Source organism: Coregonus lavaretus, assembly GCF_964263955.1.
Source record: "Coregonus lavaretus genome assembly, chromosome: 17".
Lineage (NCBI taxonomy): Eukaryota > Metazoa > Chordata > Actinopteri > Salmoniformes > Salmonidae > Coregonus > Coregonus lavaretus.
In genome coordinates, this window is record NC_140004.1 from 21,143,940 (window position 1) to 21,164,756 (window position 20,817).

Here is a 20,817-nt window from a genome sequence, read left to right on the forward strand (position 1 = left end):
TCTTATCCTTTGTTTTCATTGGACGGCGTCATAATTCGGAAGGCTGCACATTACGGGGGTGGGGGTTCCGAAGGTAGCGTGCTTGTTATAACGCGCTCATTGCATTTTAAAAATATATATTGATAACACTAGTTAAAATATTAAGCTATTAACAAATAAGATGAAAATAATAGCGTTACTTACTCACAAGATAGAAAGAAAACATCACCTCTTAATTTTTGAAAGTGGTCAAGCCTTCTTCTGGTTTATCAAAAAAGCTACCAACGTCATTTTAAAGCGACTGTAAACAGGAAAAGACCTCCGGTCTCTAAATATCTCTGGGAAAACACACGTGTGAAACAGCAGAGGGGGATTTAAAGTATAATATATGGTGGTTGAATAGCTGCTAGCTAACGTTACATTATTGAAGTTGTGCCCACATCTCAATTTTGCCCCTTTCAACATTTGAACAATGGCTCTGTTCCTTATTAATAGGTATGTTCGCTGTTTGTTGTGTGCTAACGTTAGCTTGCTTCCTTAGTTCTGGATTGATATAGTCAGCTAGCTAGGTAGCTATATGAAGTGTTTATGAAATGTTTATAAAGTGTGTTTATTGGGGACCTGAAACTAAGTACACTGACGACTATGTTTTTCACAGATACCTTGGGGATGACGGAGATGATGGCTCTAGCAACGAATCTCGAGCCAAAGCGTTGTTGGCTAAGCTTCAGAGGAAGGCCAAAGTCAAGGAGCAACAGAGCTTGTCATGCCAAGGTGAACACCAGTCAAAAACAACAGTTGAGAGTGACAGGGACACCACTGTGAAGAAGAAAAGAAAAAACAAGGGAGACAACCTCGAGGAGACTAAACGCCCAAAGAAGAGGAAAGAGCAAGTAAACCAGGATGTGTCCCCACCTGACCCTGAAGAACTTTCCGAGGGTGATAATGCACGAAAGAAGAAGAAGAAGGATACAAAAAAGATGCAACCGACAGAAGAGAACAAAGGTGTGTATCTATTATTTTATATCACACATTTACAGTTGAAATTGTTACATCGCTTGTAACGCCAGGGTAGTGGGTTCGATCCCCGGGACCACCCATACGTAAAAATGTATGCACACATGACTGTAAGTCGGTTTGGATAAAAGCGTCTGCTAAATGGCATATTATATGATTATTATTACATTCATAAGAATGTATTTTATATTAGTATTCCTTATTTTGTCTTTGCTTCTCTCCTTGGTCTTAGATGGGATGAAGCAGACATCTGTCCACAATAAGAATAGAAACCTGCAAGAGGCCACTGCTGCTGACAAAACAGAGCTGACAAAAAATGATGATGAAATGGTGGAGAAAATTCTGTATGACCAGTCAAAACAAGACACAGGATCAAGTTCCACTCAGACTGGTTTCACCATACTGGGAGGATTTGAGAAAAAGATTCTTCAAAAGGTACAATCTTTTGGTGAAGTGCACTAGTGCATTGATATAACTTGTAGTGGGAAATGTCTTTACAGTATGTTCATGATACATTTTATGTATTTAATATGTTAGGTAAAAAGAGTCCTGCCCAAGTGGCTTGCTGAGCCAGATGTAATCCAGAGAGACATTACAAGCAACCTAGTCCCCATCAGTGACGTCCCAGGAATTTGTACTAAACTCCAACGGAAACTTGAGAGCAATGGAATTCAACACCTCTTTCCAGGTTAGCAGGCATGAAGGATTGGAAGTTGAAATCTGTTTTACTGTCACAATATGGGGGATGGGGGGGGGGGGTGAAAGTACTCAACTTCTGTTGTGTCCACTTTGCAGTACAAGCGGAAGTCATCCCAGCCATTTTAGAGAGTGTGTCTCATGGTCTATTGATTGGAAGAGGGGGCTATAAACCCAGAGACATTTGTGTGTCTGCACCAACGGGGAGTGGCAAAACTCTGGCATTTGTCATACCTGTTATTCAGGTATGAATTAAACCATTACCCATATATATTTTTTTATGGAAGGTGTGTGTTTTCTTCCATTAGATAAGTCATCATTTTCTATTTTTTTTATGTCATTAGGCACTGATGGAGCGAGTTGTATGTGAAGTCCGGGTTTTGGCAGTGTTGCCCACCAAAGAGCTTGCACAGCAGGTAACTAGGGTCAAACCTTCAATCTCCATGATGGAGATAACTTGTGATTATTTTGCTTGAAAAACGTTTAAATGTTTTCTCAAACAGGTTTGCAAAGTATTCAGTTCATATGCGGAGGGCAACAGCTTGAAAGTGGTCATGCTAGCTGGTCAAAAGTCCTTTGCCGCAGAGCAGGCATCGCTCTCAGAAAACAGGTAAAGACACATTATGGTCTTTCTTCCTTGGTGGATAATGAATTATTCTATTTGTTTAAGCTTAGTTTCCTTTCATTCAAAATAGTAATTTGTGCGTAAATAACACCATGATTTTAAAGAGAAAATCAATCTGAAAGAAATATACATTTTGCTCTTTTTGCAGAGGTGGAATAAGCCACAGTTTGGCAGACATTGTTGTCGCAACCCCTGGGAGACTAGTTGATCACATCAATAAGAATGATGGTTTCAGTTTGGAACACCTCCGCTTCCTTGTGAGTCACTAGTACAGTGTCATTTTTATTTGTATGGGTGTTATGACTAACAGTATTTCAATAAAGGATTCATATTTAATTTGGTCAATATCAAACCTTCTCTGCAGATCATTGATGAGGCAGACCGGATGATTGACAGCATGCACCAGTCTTGGCTCAGTCAGGTGACCAAGGCAGTTTACAGACCCAGGAGTGGTTCTGAAGCAGTCTCAATCTTCAAGAGGACAGAGCCTGCGCCTATCACAGCAGCGAGGTAAGACCTCACTTCTCAGGATTCTTTCAGACAGTACTGGAAAATGCAGGAGGGATTTGAGAAAAATATTATTCAAAAGGTACAATGTGGTTTGTTTGTTAGTGAGAATACAAACTGTTCTGCACCAATGGATTGTGTGCTTTCATACATTATTCTAGGGTATATGCATTTCAGTGATGTAATACATCTCTGTTTTTACTTTGTGACAGCTTGTCACCGCCTCAGATGCCTCTGCAGAAGCTCCTGTTCTCAGCCACACTGACTCAGAATCCAGAGAAGTTGCAGCAACTAGGCCTGCATCAGCCCAGACTCTTCAGCTCTGTCCACAGTCAGTCAGCGACCAACCCTGAGTCTCAAGAGAGGTTCAACTTCCCACAAGGCCTGACAGTAAGTTACAAAACATCCCAAATATATTTTTTATATAATTTATCCTATATCCCAGAGCATTGTGCCATTGTTGTCTCTTTTCTAGGAGTACTATGTGCCCTGCACTCTGAGTAAGAAGCCCCTCCTCATCCTCCATTTCATATTGCGCCTGAAGTTTAGTCCCATTCTGTGCTTCACCAATTCCAGAGAAGCCGCTCACAGGTTGGTGAATCTTCACAGGCTTTCTCCTTACTGCGTTATTGAATGACGATTACATGTCCACAGACATTTGATTTGCTTTCTGTTCTCTCTGACAGACTGTACCTGCTAGTGCAGCTTTTTGGTGGAGTGCAGGCAGCTGAGTTCTCCTCACGACTCTCCCCCAATGAGAGGAAGAGAACCCTCAAGGAATTTGAACAGGGAAAGATCCAACTGTGAGTATGAGTGTCTGTGAGTGCGGATAATTTAATGTCCTATTTTCTTTGCCATTCTTTGCCAAATATTTATACACTGCTCAAAAAAATAAAGGGAACACTTAAACAACACATCCTAGATCTGAATGAATGAAATAATCTTATTAAATACTTTTTTCTTTACATAGTTGAATGTGCTGACAACAAAATCACACAAAAATTATCAATGGAAATCAAATTTATCAACCCATGGAGGTCTGGATTTGGAGTCACCCTCAAAATTAAAGTGGAAAACCACACTACAGGCTGATCCAACTTTGATGTAATGTCCTTAAAACAAGTCAAAATGAGGCTCAGTAGTGTGTGTGGCCTCCACGTGCCTGTATGACCTCCCTACAACGCCTGGGCATGCTCCTGATGAGGTGGCGGATGGTCTCCTGAGGGATCTCCTCCCAGACCTGGACTAAAGCATCCGCCAACTCCTGGACAGTCTGTGGTGCAACGTGGCGTTGGTGGATGAAGCGAGACATGATGTCCCAGATGTGCTCAATTGGATTCAGGTCTGGGGAACGGGCGGGCCAGTCCATAGCATCAATGCCTTCCTCTTGCAGGAACTGCTTACACACTCCAGCCACATGAGGTCTAGCATTGTCTTGCATTAGGAGGAACCCAGGGCCAACCGCACCAGCATATGGTCTCACAAGGGGTCTGAGGATCTCATCTCGGTACCTAATGGCAGTCAGGCTACCTCTGGCGAGCACATGGAGGGCTGTGCGGCCCCCCAAAGAAATGCCACCCCACACCATGACTGACCCACTGCCAAACCGGTCATGCTGGAGGATGTTGCAGGCAGCAGAACGTTCTCCACGGCGTCTCCAGACTCTGTCACGTCTGTCACATGTGCTCAGTGTGAACCTGCTTTCATCTGTGAAGAGCACAGGGCGCCAGTGGCGAATTTGCCAATCTTGGTGTTCTCTGGCAAATGCCAAACGTCCTGCACGGTGTTGGGCTGTAAGCACAACCCCCACCTGTGGACGTCGGGCCCTCATACCACCCTCATGGAGTCTGTTTCTGACCGTTTGAGCAGACACATGCACATTTGTGGCCTGCTGGAGGTCATTTTGCAGGGCTCTGGCAGTGCTCCTCCTGCTCCTCCTTGCACAAAGGCGGAGGTAGCGGTCCTGCTGCTGGGTTGTTGCCCTCCTACGGCCTCCTCCACGTCTCCTGATGTACTGGCCTGTCTCCTGGTAGCGCCTCCATGCTCTGGACACTACGCTGACAGACACAGCAAACCTTCTTTCCACAGCTCGCATTGATGTGCCATCCTGGATGAGCTGCACTACCTGAGCCACTTGTGTGGGTTGTAGACTCCGTCTCATGCTACCACTAGAGTGAAAGCATCGCCAGCATTCAAAAGTGACCAAAACATCAGCCAGGAAGCATATGAACTGAGAAGTGGTCTGTGGTCACCACCTGCAGAACCACTTCTTTATTGGGGGTGTCTTGCTAATTGCCTATAATTTCCACCTGTTGTCTATGCCATTTGCACAACAGCATGTGACATTTATTGTCAATCAGTGTTGCTTCCTAAGTGGACAGTTTGATTTCACAGAAGTGTGATTGACTTGGAGTTACATTGTGTTGTTTAAGTGTTCCCTTTATTTTTTTTAGCAGTGTATATATACACAGTACCAGTCAAAGGTTTGGACACCTACTAATTCCAGGGTTTTTCTTTATTTTTACTATTTTCTACATTGTAGAATAATAGTGAAGACATCAACACTATGAAATAACACATAAGGAATCATGTAGTAACCAAAAGTGTTAAACAAATCAAAATATATTTGAGATTTGAGATTCTTCAAATAGCCACCCTTTGCCTTTATGACAGCTTTGCACACTCTTGGCATTCTCTCAACCAGCTTCACCTGGAATGCTTTTCCAACAGTCTTGAAGGAGTTCCCACATATGCTGAGAACTTGTTGGCTGCTTTTCCTTCAATCTGCCGTCTGACTCATCCCAAACCATCTCAGTTGGGTTGAGGTCGGGGGATTGTGGAGGCTAGGTCATCTGATGCAGCACTCCATCACTCTCATTCTTGGTAAAATAGCCCGTACACAGCCTGGAGGTGTGTTGGGTCATTGTCCTGTTGAAAAACAAATGATAGTCCCACTAAGCGCAAACCAGATGGGATGGCGTATCGCTGCAGAATGCTGTGGTAGCCATGCTGGTTAAGTGTGTCTTGAATTCTAAATAAATCACAGACAGTGTCACCAGCAAAGCACCCCTACACCATAACACCTCCTCCTCCATGCTTTACGGTGGGAACTACACATGCGGAGATCATCCGTTCAGCCACACCGCGTCTCCAACCGCCGTGGAGACGCGGTGTTCCAACCGCCGTGGTTGGAACCAAAAATCTCCAATTTGGACTCCAGACCAAAGGACACATTTCCACTGGTCTAATGTCCATTGCTCATGTTTCTTGGCCCAAGCAGGTCTCTTCTTATTATTGGTGTCCTTTAGTAGTGGTTTCTTTGCAGCAATTCGACCACGAAAGCCTGATTCACACAGTCCCCTCTGAACAGTTGATGTTGAGATGTGTCTGTGACTTGAACTCTGTGAAGCATTTATTTGGGCTGCATTTTGAGGCTGGTAACTCTAATGAACTTATCCTCTGCATCAGAGGTAACTCTGGGTCTTCCATTCCTGTGGCGGTCCTCATGAGAGCCAGTTTCATCATAGCGCTTGATGGTTTTTGCGACTGCACTTGAAGAAACATTCAAGTATTGACTGACCTTCATGTCTTCAAGTAGTGATGGACTGTAATTTCTCTTTGCTTATTTGAGCTGTTCTTGCCATAAAATGGACTGGGTCTTTTACCAAATAGGGCTATCTTCTGTATACCTTGTCACAACACAACTGATTGGCTCACTTTAACACTTGGTTACTACATGATTCCATATGTGTTAATTCATAGTTTTGATGTCTTCACTATTATTCTACAATGTAAAAAATAAATAAATAAAAACCCTTGAATGAGTAGGTGTGTCCAAACTTTTGACTGGTTGTGTGTGTGTGTATATATATATATATATATTTTTTTTTTTTTTCAAGTTTGATCAGCACTGATGCTGCTGCCAGAGGCATTGACATCAATGGGGTGAAATGTGTTGTGAACTATGATGCACCACAGTTCATCAGGACTTACATTCACCGGTAAGCTAGCCTATGTTTTATTTGACTGTTACACTTGTAACTGCATAGGTTGAATTGTATTTGTTGTAGCTTTTGTATACAATGTTCTTAGATGTTTTGCCTTTCTGTGCAACAATTTTTTGTTGGCACAGGGTTGGAAGAACTGCAAGAGCTGGAAAATCTGGACTGGCCTTCACATTTCTGTTGGGGGTACAGGTGAGATGGATGTATTTTTCAAACATAAGACACAAAGAGCAATGCAAATATGTGAATGTGTGGCCAAGGCTGGAATGATAGCATTGCAGAAAAGCAATATTCTCTAAACTGCATTGCTCCTGCATAAATACCATTCACATTTCAATTTAAGTAAATGTGAGTTTTGTTTAGTTGTGATTACATTACATTTTAGTCATTTAGCAGACGCTCTTATCCAGAGCGACTTAGTTAGTGAGTGCATACATTTTCATACTGGCCCCCCGTGGGAAACGAACCCACAACCCTGGCGTTGCAAGCGCCATGCTCTACCAACTGAGCTCCACGGGGCCTCACTGCCAAAACTGCCAGACAAGTTTTAATAGCTATAAAATTGCTGCTTTAGTTAAAGAACTACAGTTCCTGTATGCTAATTCTGGTTGATGTTGGTCGTTGCTATTCTATAGGAGAAAAACTTTCTTCAGATGGTGAAGGATGCAGGCAGCCCTGGGATCCACAAACAGATAGTCAAGCCTGGTAGTCTGAAGAGCATGGAACCCCGCTATCAACAGACGCTACTGGAGTTGGGGAATACCATAAAGGTAGTGTAGTAGACTCAGATCACTCAAATACACTGTGAAATTCAAACGAACGGCGTGAGGACAACTATTGATCTTGTCCGTTACTTGTTGCTCTAGCATTATCGTCATCATTATGTCGCAAGTTGTCATTACTTTTAACAGTACATCTGTTTTATTTTTTTTCCCCAGGGTGAAAAGGCCAAGAAGCACGTCTAACACAGTGACTTGAGCCAATATACTGTAAGATTGTTCCTTCTACTGTTGCAGGCAAAACCAGCAGTCAGCGCGCACACAAGATTTGGTTCCCGGTGCAGACTTTTGTATGAAATTATTTTTTTTCTCAAATAAAAATGGGACATGTCAATTAATCTTTGTTTTTGATAAAACAATCCATTGGCTAGATGTTAAACACTGCTGAGCATTGCTAGCAGAGTTCACATGGCCAACTGTGTGAACAATGACCTGTTGCAAAATGATAGTGACATGATTGATGTCAGTCACCAGCACATTTGTTTTCTTGGAAGTTGTGGGAACATATGTTTTTGGTTTCACATTGATTGTGGGAACAAAGCCATACGCTTCCTGACCGGTAAAACAATGTTTTTTAAACGTTCTGAGAACAGAAGTGAAAAATTACCTGTTTTGATAATGTTTATTTTCAGGTTGCATGGAGGTTCTGAGAACATTTTACTTTGGTTCCTTGAAAGTTTTCTTGGGAGGTTTTGATAATGCTCTGAAAAAATAAATTCTAGGTTATTTGAATGACTTCCTTAACTTTCACTGAATGTTAAGTAAGTGGTCATGACTTTACCACTGCTAGCTTATTTGAACTCCAAGCACAGTTCAAATGCATGGCAATTCATTTCCTTGGGCATTAATCATGCAGACATATCTTTTTTTATTGTGACAAGGCATCAGTGAGATACGAACCTATGATCTTTTGTTCTCTAGCCATAGAATTAGTCCAATGCACCACCAGGAAGGAGCTAGCATGCCATGTTATTTTTAGTCTATTCAAACAGACCCCATTTCAAAGGAACCAATCGGTCATTATGATCAGGTGTGGCCAATTAGTGGGCGTGGCCAACACACCTGAGCACACTTAACAAGATAGAGGACAGTTTTGTTGATGCTGAGAATGGATTGTATGTTTTTAAATAACATTCTTATAACGTTCTCTGAATGTTACTCAAGGTTTCTTGGGGTTTTCATGGAAAGTTTTCTTAATGTTCTTGGAACAATTTGGGAACATTACTTTAAATAGAACCATGAGGAAACGTTATTCTGAAGTACTGAAATTACCTCAGAAGAACGTTGTTTCTTAACATTCTCGGAACTATTTGAGAACATTCCCAATGTTAAACCAGTCGGAGAACATTACCAAAATTGAAATGAAATGTAACCATGATTGACATTTTAGGAAACATTCTGTTAAAGTAATGAAATATCAAGAAAATAAAGTTTTTTTTTTTTGTCAATTTCCTTAAATGTGCTGAGAATGTTCCAAAGCCAAGCAACTATCCTGCACCATTCCCAGAAAGTTATGGGAAGGTTGTATACAAAATAACCATAGGTCAACCACACTCTCACCAAGCTCTAAGAAACATATGGTTCTCAGAACTTTATGTGCTAGCTGGGTAGGGACATAAAAACAAAAACCCAATCTTATGTCTGACTAATAAGAAATCACAAAATGCCAAAATACTGAATTATTTCCTTTTATCCTGCCATCAGTTTAAACAGCACTGATCTGATTTCCCAAAGGCATTGAGGTATTAGGAGAGATTGTTCTCACTGTTATTGCTGAACTGCACATGTACAGTGGGGAAAAAAAGTATTTAGTCAGCCACCAATTGTGCAAGTTCTCCCACTTAAAAAGATGAGAGAGGCCTGTAATGTTCATCATAGGTACACGTCAACTATGACAGACAAATTTAGAAAAAAAATCCAGAAAATCACATTGTAGGATTTTTAATGAATTTATTTGCAAATTATGGTGGAAAATAGGTATTTGGTCACCTACAAACAAGCAAGATTTCTGGCTCTCACAGACCTGTAACTTCTTCTTTAAGAGGCTCCTCTGTCCTCCACTCGTTACCTGTATTAATGGCACCTGTTTGAACTTATTATCAGTATAAAAGACACCTGTCCACAACCTCAATCAGTCACACTCCAAACTTCACTATGGCCAAGACCAAAGAGCTGTCAAAGGACACCAGAAACAAAATTGTAGACCTGCACCAGGCTGGGAAGACTGAATCTGCAATAGGTAAGCAGCTTGGTTTGAAGAAATCAACTGTGGGAGCAATTATTAGGAAATGGAAGACATACAAGACCACTGATAATCTCCCTCGATCTGGGGCTCCACGCAAGATCTCACCCCGTGGGGTCAAAATGATCACAAGAACGGTGAGCAAAAATCCCAGAACCACACGGGGGGACCTAGTGAATGACCTGCAGAGAGATGGGACCAAAGTAACAAAGCCTACCATCAGTAACACACTACGCCGCCAGGGACTCAAATCCTGCAGTGCCAGACGTGTCCAGGCCCGTCTGAAGTTTGCTAGAGTGCATTTGGATGATCCAGAAGAGGATTGGGAGAATGTCATATGGTCAGATGAAACCAAAATAGAACTTTTTGGTAAAAACTCAACTCGTCGTGTTTGGAGGACAAAGAATGCTGAGTTGCATCCAAAGAACACCATACCTAGGGACCAGGACGACTGATCCGTGTAAAGGAAAGAATGAATGGGGCCATGTATCGTGAGATTTTGAGTGAAAATCTCCTTCCATCAGCAAGGGCATTGAAGATGAAACGTGGCTGGGTCTTTCAGCATGACAATGATCCCAAACACACCGCCCGGGCAACGAAGGATTTTTTTTTCTCATTTTGTCTGTCATAGTTGACGTGTACCTATGATGAAAATTACAGGCCTCTCTCATCTTACAGGCCTCTCATCTTTTTAAGTGGGAGAACTTGCACAATTGGTGGCTGACTAAATACTTTTCCCCCCCACTGTATGTTTGAAGGGCCCCTTGTAGTACTTTACATTGACAAACTCTGCATCTTTTGTTTTTACTTATATTAATCTGTAGCCCAAATGTTGTTACAACACGTTTAACTATTTTATTATGATGCTATTTATAGATACTGTGGGCAGTCGGCCTACTATAGGCAACAACAGCGAAATTAGTCATTTCATTTTTTATGTTTTAACCAAATTAGGGATGCCAGATTGTGGAGGCTACTTTTCCTTACTCATGAAAATTCATCATGAATAAGGTAGCTTTTGTACATAAATATAGATCGTTCATAAATCAGAGTATGTTGAACTTTGATCTTTCAACTTTCAATAAATGCACAGTTTTTATCTATTTTAGTAACTCGAATGTGACCGATTCTTATACAATTCAAAGGGCTTTATTGACATGGGAAACATATGTTTACATTGCCACATCAAGTGAAATAGATAATAAACTACATTGAAATAAACAAAAAAATGAACAGTAAACATTACACTTACAAAAGTTTCAAAGGAATAGAGACATTTAAAATGTAATATTATGGCTTTGTCTCTCTCCCTCTCTTTTCGCGAGTGTTCATGCATGTGTATGTAGAGAGCGAGAAGGCGCAAGGTGCTGCATTTGCACTGGGTTGTGCAATTCGACATGCCTGAACGGAATTCTTTATTGCGCATAGCCAGTATTTCCATTTCTTTGCCGCGTCCGAGTGAAGTCACTACCAGTCCAGTAGGCTATTTAGGGATGAGTGCATTATGATCCTCCGCGGATATATTGAACTGTTGGAAGACTGCTTATGCTCTAACTTGTATTTTATTCAGATTTAAAATCTTATTGTCGGTGATGTATACATTTAAGAGCATCACTTGAAAATCGCGAGGCAATTCATGCAATATTTTCAGTTTTCTAGTGGTAGAGCATGCGTGTGTCGAATGAAAGGAGTTAAATGAATTATTTGGACAGTTCCATGGTGCTGAAAGTATTGCTCCTATTTCACTAAGCCGCAATGGGTAAGTGACTACCAATGAAACAAACATTATAAAGATACATATTTCTATTTCATGAAAGTTATGGCGATTTGAAGCTTTGTTTCATGAAATTCCTTGATGCTTGCTTTTCCTATGCAGTGTTCAACCAGTATTGTATTATATAGGGTTTCTAATTATGTTTGAAGTGGGGGGTAGCTTTTATAAGGTAGTTAGGCTACTCTAAAACCCAACAAAAGATTGGTCACTGAGTAATATATCTGCCCTTTTATATATTTCTGAATATACATTATACATATTTGAGCTCACAACTGGTACGAAATGTGAAAGTTATTCAGTGTCTGTTCTCTGCTGCTGTGCATTTATGTCTTAGAAAGAAACACCCATCACTCATAGTTTACAGGATTTTCATTGCCACTGCTAAAAGAAAATCTGGCTGAAAAATCAATTGACTCTGTCATGGACATTGCACAATGACAGGGCACACATATTGAAATGGGGGTGTGCTTTTGTAGCCCGTTCACTCAAATCTTTTCTCATCAACAGGTTCCCTAGTTTGGGATAGTCGGCTTTCATGTCTTCTTCTCCTGGCGTCTTTTCTTCTGCTGCTCAGCAAGGGGGAGAGGATGTGCCCAGCAAGTTGTCGCTGTGAAGGGAAGATTGTTTATTGTGAGTCTGGCATCTTTCAAGACATCCCAGAAAACATCTCTACTGGATGCCAGGGTCTGTCCCTGCGCTACAACAGTCTACTGACTCTGCTGCCTTACCAATTCGCTCATCTCAACCAGCTCATCTGGCTCTACCTGGACCACAATTCCATCACCGTCATAGATAGCTTAGCCTTTCAGGGCGTGCGTAGGCTCAAAGAACTGATTCTCAGCTCCAACAAAATTACACTTCTACAAAATAAGACTTTCAATGCTGTACCAAACCTACGCAATCTTGATTTGTCCTACAACCAGCTACAGTCTCTGCAGCCAGGTCATTTCTATGGTCTGCGTAAGCTCCAAAACCTTCACCTACGATCCAATGGTCTCAACAGGATACCTGTACGCACTTTCCTGGAGTGTCGCAACCTGGAGTTCCTGGATCTGGGTTACAATCACCTACGCACCCTTACCCGCACCACCTTCTTGGGGCTGTTCAGGTTGAAAGAGCTTCATTTGGAGCATAATAAATTTTCAAGGATACATTTTTTTCTTTTTCCACGCCTTACCAATCTACAGGTCCTCTACTTGCAATGGAACCGCATACGAGCCATCAATCAGGGCCTGCCTTGGATCTGGCATACGCTGCAGAAATTAGACCTCTCAGGAAATGACATCCAGATCTTGGACCCAGCTGTTTTCCAGTGTATGCCAAACTTACAGATACTCAATCTTGAATCCAACAAGCTGAGCAACGTGTCTCAGGACACGGTTTCAGCCTGGGTCTCCATCACCACCATTAGCCTGGTGGGTAACGCCTGGGATTGCAGCCCTACTATCTGCCCCCTGGTGACCTGGCTGAAGAACTTCAGAGGCTCAAAGGACATCAACATGATATGCAGCAGCCCCAAGTCAGTTCAGGGAGACAGAGTAATGGACATAGTGAGGAACTACACAATCTGTGTGGACATAACCGTTGTAGACCAAACCACAGCAATGATCATGAGGCAAACCACAGCCTCAGTTGTGGACACCAAAAAGCCCACCACACATCTCTCTGCCACGACCACAATAAACCAAGGTCTACCTGCATCAACTGTACAAAGACTCACTCCACAACCTGTCTCTCCCATTGTGACAGACAAAGACACAACAGAATCCATACTCATGACCTCAATCTCTCCAGAATCGTCCTCATTTTTCCCAGAGCCAGAGTTTGAGCATATGGCCTTCCATAAAATCATTGCAGGCAGTGTAGCCCTATTTCTGTCTGTGTCATTGATCCTGCTGGTAATTTATGTCTCGTGGAGGCGCTACCCCAATAGCATGAGGCAGCTGCAACAGCACTCAGTCAACCACAAGCGCAGAAAAAAGGCCCGGAAGCAGGAGCTTAACCTTAACTCTCAGTTACAAGAGTATTATTTGACTTACCATTCAAACTCTGAGACCATGGATGCATTGGTAAATGAGACAAGGGCCTGCACCTGCACGATCTCAGGATCCAGAGAATGTGAGGTATGATCTGTCAAGTCCATCCTAAAAACACGCTCTGCCTGGGGGTCAGAGGTAAATGTTTTCCACAGGATGCACTGTAAACCTCTGAGTGAACGGAGACTGAGTTAAACGTCCATCCTCTGACTCTGTTTTTACTGTTGTTTTAAATTAAAGTTATCCATCCTAAAAACGCAGTTTACAGCTGCTTGGGAGTCAGAGCTAAATGTTTTCCACAGGGATGCACTGTACAGCTCACCATGTGCATGGTGAATGATGAAACTTACATCCTCTGTTTCACTCTTATTGTGGTTTTAAATTAACGTTAGCACATTAAGAACAAATTGATTGGATTCATTAATCCTGTTTGTGAATATAAACCTAAACCTAGTTTCTCTCAGCAGGAAAATTATCCTGCAGTAACAGGAAATGTGAATTATTTTGTGGATTATAATTAATGGAGATTTTTGTAGGGGTTGATACAAGTTTGAAACAAGTAATAATAAACTTTAGAAGCCTTTTTAAACCTTGAATACACTACAAATGTGCATTTCCTACAGTGCAGGAAAATTCTCAGCAACAAAAGAGTGATCAAATTGAGATAGCTGTTGATTACAGATTACCCCACTTTCACTTTTGTTATCCTTGAGTGATATTGAGATCTTAGTGTTAATACTTTTATACAAGCAACTGATATACTTTATGTGTAGTCTTTTCCAATATTTAGCTCTTGTTCATTTTATGGAATTATGGTCACTGTATGTGAAATTGAATTATGTCATTAAACTTGTGAATGGTAGTTGCTAAATAATGGGTGTCATAAACATGATTACAATATTTTTTTCCTGTTTTTAATCTTCATACTGGCATGCAATATACCAAAAAGGCCAACAGCATTAGTATGCTTTCTATTGAGGCACTTCACCATGACATGAAACATGGTGCAACAAGACAATTTCAAATGTTATGACAAATTACATTTCTATGAAGAATGCATAACATTTGTTTTATCCTGTCTGATCCAGCACCTTGGACAAATGTTTTATGGATGTGTGGGGTATACCACCCCACTAAGGCTATGAAAAATGCAGCCATGGACATTTGGGTTACATACTGCCCCCCCCCCCCCCTCCCTCTACTGGCAATGCCTAATTCAGCTCTCTCCATGTGGTGTCTTTTTGTGTTGGTGTGGGAGGGCCGTGTGTTCCAGCTGTGTAACAGACAAGGGAAAGAACAAGGGCAACAGCCGCTCAGCAAACATGGTCCCAAGGGTCAGGGCACTTTTGCTATTCGAAAAATGCCACCCGCCTCCGTCTGTCTTCTCCTCCCTCCCTAGTCAACTCAATATGGTCAACTCCCTCAACAGAAAGGAAAATAAATTAAAGTGGGCAAGGTGGCATGTGTGCATGTGTTAAGCCAGGCAGGATTAGGGGAATTTGGTGCCAGCGTTCAAAAGCTATTTATATCGGTGAGCTATCCTACCTAATCAAAAAGGGTTGGAATTCAGTCACAATCTTTAATTTGAGGATGATAATCCACTGCGTATTATCATCCTTCTACTGGTCCTAAACTAGAAACATGTCATTCCTCAGACTTGGAGACTCTCCTCCTGTGTGTTGTTGTGTATAGGCTGGTATAAGCAGCTACTGGACAGCTTGGTGTGTATAGAGTGTAATATTCATAATGATCACTGCTCTTGAGGCCAATAGAGACAGTTATAGCGATCTAACCACAAGTTACTCATACAAAACAGCATGTCTATACAGAAAAGTAATATAGTGAAATATGGCAGGAGGGTGATGTGTCCATGGCCATCATGTGATGTAAAGTGAATGCGAACAAACATTGAGGATGGTTGATGTCCATTTCATAACAAAAGGATTTAAGTGCCCCATCACTTATTTCACTTTCTCAGTATGAGTCATGTTTTTTGTTGTTGTCTCTAGACGAGGAGGTACTGCTGGCAGCAAGATTGATATACCCATTTATTATGCTTTCAGCTGCTGCATTTATGATGAATTCCTGTTTGGAATGCAAATGGCACCTTCGTATTTGTAGAAAAGAGCAATGTTGTAATTATGTGCATTTTAATCTGCCTTTTAAAAATTCTGATAGATGAAACACATGGTTTAGGTTGTCTTGAAAACTCCAGATGGTTGTAGCACTGTATGGCTGCTATATCTGGGAAGGAGGCAGTGAAGAGAACCATCTGAGGTTTATGAGTTAGGTGTTTTACTGTAGATGGGAAACACTAATTGATGCACAGTTAATCTATGCTAGCTATGATTTCCAATTTTAGTCAACCTTTATGTGCTTAAATTATCCAGGCTATACTGTAATAAGCCTATATAGATTTTCCCTTCTTCTTCTTTGTATTACTGATTGTGTAGAGCTGGTGTTGAACATGTATAATTAATTACCCTAGACAATACTCTGTTAAAAGGCAGGATTTATTATCTTTTGTGTCGAAAACATTCATTCACAGCCTCCAACTTGTGAATCGAAAATGTTATAGATAGAGCATTCAATTTACACTTGGGGCAAATACAGTTTGATAGGCTGTTAGTAAATGGAGAACTGTATTTTTAGAAAGGGAAAACAATTGTATTTCTCAACAACTGAGTAAGATGAACATTCCATTGCATGTTGTGGTATACTCTGGTCATATATCTTTCCTTCCAGACCTACCCATACTACAATATTCTTAACACTCGCTGCAGATGACATGACAATTAGCATTCATAATACTGCTTGTAATTAATGTAACGTTGCCTAAACACTATATCCATTCCAGAGGACTCCGAATGCCACCACGGAACCATTACATGCCCAAACCTACTGTAACCTTCATTTTAGACTGTACTACATAGATTCCAATGTCCACATGAAATCATTTGGCAGAAAATCAGTCAACGTGTCCAATGTTTCATATTATGAACTAATGTTGTATCACCATAGGATCTCTGGAGTTTGGAATTGTTTTAATTTATTTTATTAACCTCTGTTTAATGGGGGGTTCATACTATATGGAGCAACATCATGCCTCCTGGTCACCTCTGTGGCATTCACCACTCCAGAGGTTGGAAATGAACACTCTCCACTGACGTACTGTAATTGCAGCACAGAGGCCCTGGTTTTGGTCCAGTGGATCTTCATCTTCATCTCCAGCACAGATTTTGCTGTTTGTTGTTTCTTTTTGTGTTGGGTCAAACATTGTTTTTGGTTGCAGTTGTTATTTTTTTTACGTCTTAATGGGATCTGAAGTGAACAGGACACCCTGATTCCCCACTTTCTTATGAACCACTGGGATCTTTCCAAAATAGTGACTCACATTTAATTGAGACTACCTCCCTGATTTAAAGACCGACAACATGATTCAGTCCTACAGCCTTGCCTTCTCTCCCATCTATTTATGAACTGTGTATTGTTGTGGCTTTTTTATGTTCAGGGGGTGGAGACAGGGTTTCTATCACCAGGTCTGAAAGTGTATCATTGAAGTAATTCCTCATTGGATGACACAGGTGTTGTTAGTACAATCATGATGAGGGCAGCAAGCATGAAGTAAATTACCACATGAAAGGCTTGAACAATTAGTGTAAGATAACCATCCCTCTTGTAAAATACCCCCCATATTTGTCATTTATTATAGCACAAGGTTTTGTTTGATCAATATACACCCACCATTCAGTGAATATAATGCATGGTCTGTGTCAGACATGGGCAGAAAATAATTGTATTTTGTAGTTTATTTGAAAATACCAACTCTTCAAATACTCGAGGTAGTCGAATATAGTTTATATAGAGTTTCAACTAAAAGGCAACTATTTTCTTTCATATTCAAATACAGGTCACAGAAAAACTAATAATATTTGAAAGTATTTTGAATACCTCTCAGGAATTCTAATAATATTTGAAAACAAAAAATATATATTTGATGGCTGCCAGTACCAAAAACTTCAACAGTTAGTTGAATTAGTCAAAATATACTATACATTAGCACATGGTTTGGAAGGCGCTCAGATATTAATCTTAATATAGCATAGAATTAAATACACAAGGGACATGGAATCACCTCAACATTAGAGTAGACCACTTTTGCAGCTTCAAAATAATTAACAAATATATTTTAATAATTAGTGAGGCATAAGGTAATACAGTAAAACTTTATATCAAGTTCTTATACATGTGTAGTAACTTTGTGATTATTACAATAGCAACATTGTCGTTACATAGGACTTTGGAAATTGCTTTATAATTGCATAATAATGGAGTTATTACATAAGTGGAATAAGGAACAGTCACTATTCCTCGTGTACAGCAGTTACAAAAACTCTCAGCTCGTTGCTATGCAATTAAAATGCAATTACCAGACTATTATGTAACAACATTCGAATAAAATGTTGCTCCTAAAGTAATTACAGTTTTATTACACAGGCACAATAACAGTTTAATGTTAAGTGTTACTGAGAATGCTAACAGTAACAAAATATGGCCTTCTTGAATCAACTATAGCCAAGGTAGGTGGAAAATCACGTTAGTTTGTATTCTGAGTAAACTATACCTTTAAAGATGGTATAGTGTGTGTTTGAAACAAGAACACTTCCCTTCAGATGGAAAAAGAGGTTCAAAATTATTCTTTGCTAAGCATCCAACTTGCTGTTTGCAATGTTTGCAATGACTTTGTCCAGTATTTTCAGGTATCATACAGTTATTTGCAGCTTTCAAGTGGCATGTTGAAAGTACAGTAGTTGACCATCACAAAGTATTTATACTTATCTGTACAAAATATAATTGGTTAATTGGTTTGACTTGATTATGTACTGTACACCTGAGGCAATGGACATTCAGGAGAACGGACATTTACAGAATGTTCAGATAGAAATGTATTGTGTAGAACAAATATGACTGTCAGATAGATTGGAATAGTATAGGAGATTGTGTTCTATTCATTCAACATTAGTTGAAGGCAGCCAATCCAATAGTTTCTGAAAAGTAGTCACTTCCTGAGATCTGTATTCAAATATATTTTAAAAAGTTGTTACTTTCTGAGATCTGTATTCAAATAGTTTTAAAAAGTAGTCATTTTCTGAGATCTGTATTTAAATAGTTATAGTCACCTCCAAAGTAACTATTTGTTCCCCCCAAAAAAAACTTTACACAAAGCATAGTTAAAACTATAGTTACAATTTGTATTTGATTTATTCATACCTGTATAGCATTTTTATATTACAATTTCACAATTTGCTAATTTCCATCAAGTCTACACTTACTGTAACGGCAATGACAATGTCATCATCTATGACACATTATGACAAAATAGCAGAAGATTAAAGTGGTATAAAATAAAATACATCAACTTGTTGAGAAGATAGTCAAGATGGCTACATTCATAGAAAGTCCATCTTGATTGTTGGACTATGACAACTCTGTGCAATTTCCTTGGTATTTTACAGTTTTTAATGTGCTCACTGACCGTAATGATTTGATCATGTGTGTGGTCATGTAGAAAGTAAAGTTGGCATAGCAAATTATAGGCTTAGGTTAAAGAATAATTCTGATTGGCCATTCATTATGCTTTATTGTATGAAATGTCAGAGAAAATAAGTTGCTGTTATTGTGTTGTATTGAAGTTTCTAAAGCGACGCACGTCGATATCAATTCTTTATGAACCACATCTGCAGTGAAATGTTTGATCCCACCCTACCAATAAGATTGAGTAAATTTTCCATCAGGTTTTAAAGTGAGGAGTATCTGCCAGCCAGCCATGTTACAAAAGACCCAGCTCAATTTGAGGGAATTAGTATTGTTGTATTTAGACTGTAGCACCAAGACTTGCTCGCTTTTGTTATACTTTTGAATGAAAATGCCTTGTGAAGTGGACTGAAATTCATGATGCAATCTCTTTCTCTGAGCAACTGTATTAGTATAGAATAATATAATAAAAATATATATGTTTTGCATACATATAGCTCAGTATTTGAATTCTTTATTTTATACAGTCTTTTTTGCTCATCTTTATAAAGGGTGCTTCAAATGTTTTACCTGACTGTACCTGAAAGCAAATCAGTCTTTCAGAAAGTATTCACACCCCTTAACTTTTTAAACATGTTACAAAGTGGGATTAAAATGTATTCAATTGTAATTTTTTTGTCAACTATCTACACAAAATACTCTGTAATGTCATAGTGGAAGAAAAACCTTATATGAACAATTAAACACTAATATACAGTATCTTGATTAGATAAGTATTCAACCCCCTGAGTCAATACATGTTAGAATCACCTTTGGCAGCAATTACGGCTCTAGTCTTTCTGGGTAATTTTCTAAGAGCATTCCACACCTGGATTGTGCAACATTTGCCCATTATTATTTTCAAAATTCTTCAAGCTCTGTCAAATTGGTTGTTGATTGTCACGACTTCCGCCGAGGCTGCCCTCCCTCCTGGTTCGGGCAGGCTTCGGCGTTCGTCATCACCGGAATACTAGCTACTGCCGATCCCATTCTCATCACTCCACTTGTCATGTCTTGTCAATCACACACACCTGGTGCTCATTCCCCTAATTAGTATGTGTATAAGTGTTCCCTCTGTTCCCCTTTGTGAGTGATTGTTTGTTGTGAGAGCGTGTAGCTCGGTTGAGCTACTATTCACTGTGTTTATGCCAAGGTGGATGTTTTCCCTTGTAATAGTTTTGTTTGACGCTTGGGGCATTTGATTTATGTAAACGGAATAAACTCTGGACTTCGGTATTTTACCTCCTGCGCCTGACTCCTTCATTCACACCTCGTCACAGAATCACTCACCTGATCTGATATGGAGTCAGCAGGAGAAGACCGCATGCCTGGAGTTGTGGCAAGGTTCCAGGAGCATTCCTCGATGTTGGCCAGCTTGGGGGAAGCGATGGATCGGGTACTTCAGGTGGTAGAACGCCTGGAGAGGAGAGGATCCAATCAACCGAGACCAGCTGGTCAACCGGATCCAGCCACCTACACCCCAGCCCCTGGAGGGATCCATATATCCCGGCCACCGGCGTTTGATGGGACGGCAGCGCGATGTAAGGAATTCCGACTCCAACTGGAGTTGTATTTCTCCAGCAT

At 40.4% G+C, this 20,817-nt stretch overlaps 2 protein-coding genes across 2 annotated transcripts; both read left to right on the top strand.

The window, feature by feature from the left end:
* Window positions 1-268: 268 nt before the first annotated feature.
* On the top strand, window positions 269-9,059 carry LOC311144602 (ATP-dependent RNA helicase DDX51-like). The gene is made up of 16 exons (XM_084180639.1): window positions 269-474; window positions 638-984; window positions 1,229-1,431; window positions 1,534-1,684; window positions 1,792-1,937; window positions 2,037-2,108; window positions 2,196-2,302; window positions 2,466-2,574; window positions 2,682-2,827; window positions 3,037-3,214; window positions 3,300-3,415; window positions 3,511-3,627; window positions 6,724-6,825; window positions 6,957-7,020; window positions 7,464-7,598; window positions 7,767-9,059. Exons 1-16 carry the CDS (start codon window positions 452-454, stop codon window positions 7,791-7,793), a joined length of 2,043 nt encoding a protein of 680 aa, XP_084036765.1. The 5' UTR covers window positions 269-451; the 3' UTR covers window positions 7,794-9,059.
* A 2,545-nt stretch (window positions 9,060-11,604) lies between these two features.
* LOC311145066 (leucine-rich repeat transmembrane neuronal protein 4-like) lies at window positions 11,605-13,752 on the top strand (the record flags this gene model as incomplete). The annotated part of the gene is made up of 2 exons (XM_084181250.1): window positions 11,605-11,608; window positions 12,131-13,752. The coding sequence occupies 2 exons, from the start codon at window positions 11,605-11,607 to the stop codon at window positions 13,750-13,752; spliced, it is 1,626 nt and encodes a 541-aa protein (XP_084037376.1).
* Between the last annotated feature and the right edge of the window lie 7,065 nt (window positions 13,753-20,817).

Excerpts from the sequence above, each read along its gene's own strand:
- LOC311144602 (XM_084180639.1), top strand. The coding sequence starts at position 452 with ATGGCTCTGTTCCTTATTAATAG. Across the intron at positions 475-637 it reads GCTCTGTTCCTTATTAATAG|ATACCTTGGGGATGACGGAG; the intron begins GTATGTTCGCTG and ends TGTTTTTCACAG. Across the intron at positions 6,826-6,956 it reads ATCAGGACTTACATTCACCG|GGTTGGAAGAACTGCAAGAG; the intron begins GTAAGCTAGCCT and ends TTGTTGGCACAG.